General features: G+C 56.2%; 1 protein-coding gene across 1 annotated transcript in view; it reads left to right on the top strand.

Annotated features, from left to right (window-relative positions):
* Positions 1 to 595: 595 nt before the first annotated feature.
* The window catches only part of MMP11 (matrix metallopeptidase 11), a 13,296-nt gene continuing 10,778 nt past the window's right edge, over positions 596 to 3,113 (top strand). The window contains exon 1 of the mRNA XM_021716793.1: positions 596 to 736. Within this exon, the coding sequence (XP_021572468.1) occupies positions 596 to 736 (141 nt within the window). The remainder of the gene's footprint in view (positions 737 to 3,113) is intronic.

Genomic DNA, 3,113 nt, shown 5'->3' with positions numbered 1-3,113 from the left:
ATTATCTTTGAGGCACCAGGTGTATCATCGTGTGATCCTAAGAGTCAGGATTTAAAACAATAGTCCAGGTGGATATAAGGCGATGGTGACAGGCACGGCGGTTCAGTTGTTAGGACAAAGTCCGCAGCTTGTGCCACCGCCGGGAGCAAAAAGGCGGGGACTGGGGGCGGGGCCTCTGGGACACGCCGCCAGCGGGAGGCGGCACTCACCCCAAGCCCGCCCTCGTCCCCTGTCTCCCCGACCTCTCCCTTCTAGCAATCCCTGGGGACATGAGCCAATGCCGCAAAGCGCCTAGGTTTCAAGCGGGGGCCGGACAGGGCCAGGCCCCTCTGTTAGAAGCTGCGCAGGGATCGGAGTTGGGGTGCTGCGGACCCTGAAAAGGAGAGGAAACAGGGAGGAGGCGGGCCGGGTTAGCCGGGGAGGAGTCGCGAGGCGTCAGGTCTGGCTCCGCTCCCCGCCTCCTCCCACCAGACAGGGTTTGCTGACCGGCGCGTGGCCTCAGAGTCCCCGGTGTCCTAGAGCGGGGAAGGGCGACCGGTTCCAGAGCCCCCGCTAGGAGGCGTCCAGACTCCTCTCCGACCCTTTCCCAGCCAACATGCGCTGCAGGCGCCGGCAGCTTCGGGCCGCGTCCGCGGGGGATGCGACAAGTCTCCCTGCGGCCCTCAACCCAAGTAGACCACCGGGACCCACCCCGTCTTGCTCCCTGGCCCTGCGGGAGCAGCACCGGACGCTGACAGTTTTTATTTTATGCGACATTCAAGCGGCGTGTCCATCCCAAACTCCAGCTCCTGAGCCACGGGAGGCGTTTGTGTGACTTGGGTTTGAATCTAGCTGCTTTGCGATTTTTGCACCTTGGTTACAGGCCAAGGCGAGACTGAGGCCCCAATTTAGAGCGCTCTCCTGCCCTTCAGGAACTCAAGATTCTTATGATCTTTTCTGGGGGACTTTGCAGTGGTCATATTATGGCCCCAGGTAGGAGCAGGGCAGGGCCCTTCTTCATGATCTGGCACTAAGATTGTGGGAAGGGTGCAATCACTAAGAAAAAAGCTTCTGGTACGGGGACGAGGGTGTTGGTCACCAAGCTAAAGAGGAGGCCCCTCTGTGAGGAGGGTGAAGGCCAGGGGAAAAGCAGGGGTTGTCTGGCCCTGCCTGGCACACTCAGGTGTGTGTGGGCTATTCCCAGCCATGCATGTTATACATGTAAGTCAGGTGCAGCCTGTGTTCCTGCCACACTTTAATACTTTCAGCTAGCCTGTGAAGCAGAGTCCTCCCCTGACCCCTGTCTTCAGTCTTCTCCTCTCTGAAGTGGAGGAGACCACCCACCTCGAGGGTGGGCCTCTCAATGGGGTAAAAAGTGAAGGGTAGACCATTGTCTCCTCACAGACACAACAGGCCTGGTCCAGCTGCTCCTCTGCTCATGCAGTCTCTGCCCACCTGGTTCCCGCTTACCAAACTGAACCATTCTTCTAGGCTTATCAGTGTCTTCCTCCTGCAGGAAGACATCTCGTGACCAGCAAACCTTGCTGAGTGCACTCTTGGCTTGTCATAGTGGCCCTCCAGGCCTAAACTGGGGGTAGTTGTTACTTTAGCTCCCATGGCTGGTGGACTGCAGGTTCCACAAGGCATGGTCGTGCACCTTGGAGGAACTCAAGACCATTTGAGGGGATTACACAAATGAATACTTTCATTTAAATATTTATGGATTTTCATATCTATCAGAAAAATGTGTAAATAGCTCATAAAAATTATGATTTATTGGCCGATACTGCCAAGATGAGGCTGAAATAGGCATTAAAATGCCAGGCAAGGTGGTGTGTGCCTGTAATCCCAGTACTTGGGGAGGCAGAGGTGGGAGGATCACTTGGGGCCAGGAATTGGAGACAACATAGCAAGAGCCGTGTCTATACACAAACTAAAAAATTAACCAGGCATGGTAGTACATGCCTGTATTCCCAGCTACTCAGGAGGCTGAGACAGGAGGAGAGTTTGAGGCTGCCGTGAGCTGTGATCAGACCACTGCACTCCAGTCTGGGCAACAGGGTAAGAACCTGGCTCTAAAAAATAAAATGCCTACTTTCTAGAGAGTGAGCCATGTTAGAGAAAACAATTGCCTACGTAAAACAGTCTACATAATAAAAATCTGTTGTCTTGCTCCTCCTGGTCCTCTGGGAGTCTCTGTGGAGTCTTCCTGAAGAAGCTATAGAGGCCCTCTTCCCTTTCTTGGCCCAGGCTGGTGCCTACTGTCTCACCCCCAGCAGCTCAGGGCCCTGCCTGCCAGGCTGGGAGCCATGGCTGGATCTTGGTGCAGATTGCCTGGTGGGTGGTGAGGCCCTTTGTCATCGCAGAGGATATGCAGCAGGATGGGGAACAGGGATGAGACTGGAGGACTCCTTCCAGAATGTGGACATCATCTAGTCCTTTGATTCTCACCTCCTCTCCTTCATGCCTCAGGTGGCTGGCCCGAGAGGTCCTGAGGAGCCAGTTTGTTGAACCCTGACTAGGGTACTCCCTGGAATCCCAGTGTCCCACTCAGACACCCCACTACCACCACCAGTCAGGGCCTCCTGACTCCTCCACTTGCCTGCTGGTATGAAAAGTCTGGCCCCTCTTTCAGTTTCCCCATCTATAAATTGTCTATGGTTCTACTCAGCTGGCCAGCCCCTGCCATGTGCCTCAGTGTCACAGGACACGGTTTACTATCCCTTTCCTCACAGGCGCTATTGTGCCATCTTCCAGATGGATCATTTGAGGTTCTGAGGGGTGGAGGAACTTGCTGGTGGGTGGGACCACCTGTTACAGGCCAGCAAAGGTCAGAGGTCAGGCTACTAACGAGACCCCACAGGGTGCGCCTTCCAAAGGTGGAGGTAGGGATCAGGAGGAATGAAACACGACTCCTCTCAGAAGCTCACCAGGCCTAAGGTTTTGGACGCCCACTATACAGCGGGGAAACTGAGGCCTAAAGCAGCACCGGCGGGCCAGGGTCACCCAGCACCAGGCTTGCTCGCACCGGGCTGGGCTCGCCTGGTCTCCAGCCCGGACCCCGCCGGGCCAGCCCCTCCCCGTCCACCTCCCCCACCCCGGCCGCCGCGGCTGGGAGAGTCTAGAACAAAAGG

This window comes from Carlito syrichta, unplaced genomic scaffold (genome assembly GCF_000164805.1).
Source record: "Carlito syrichta isolate Samal-C Ts95f unplaced genomic scaffold, Tarsius_syrichta-2.0.1 Scaffold308940, whole genome shotgun sequence".
In the NCBI taxonomy this organism is placed as follows: domain Eukaryota; kingdom Metazoa; phylum Chordata; class Mammalia; order Primates; family Tarsiidae; genus Carlito; species Carlito syrichta.
The sequence above is the reverse complement of the archived record's forward strand: the minus strand, read 5'-3'. Positions and strand labels throughout refer to the sequence as shown.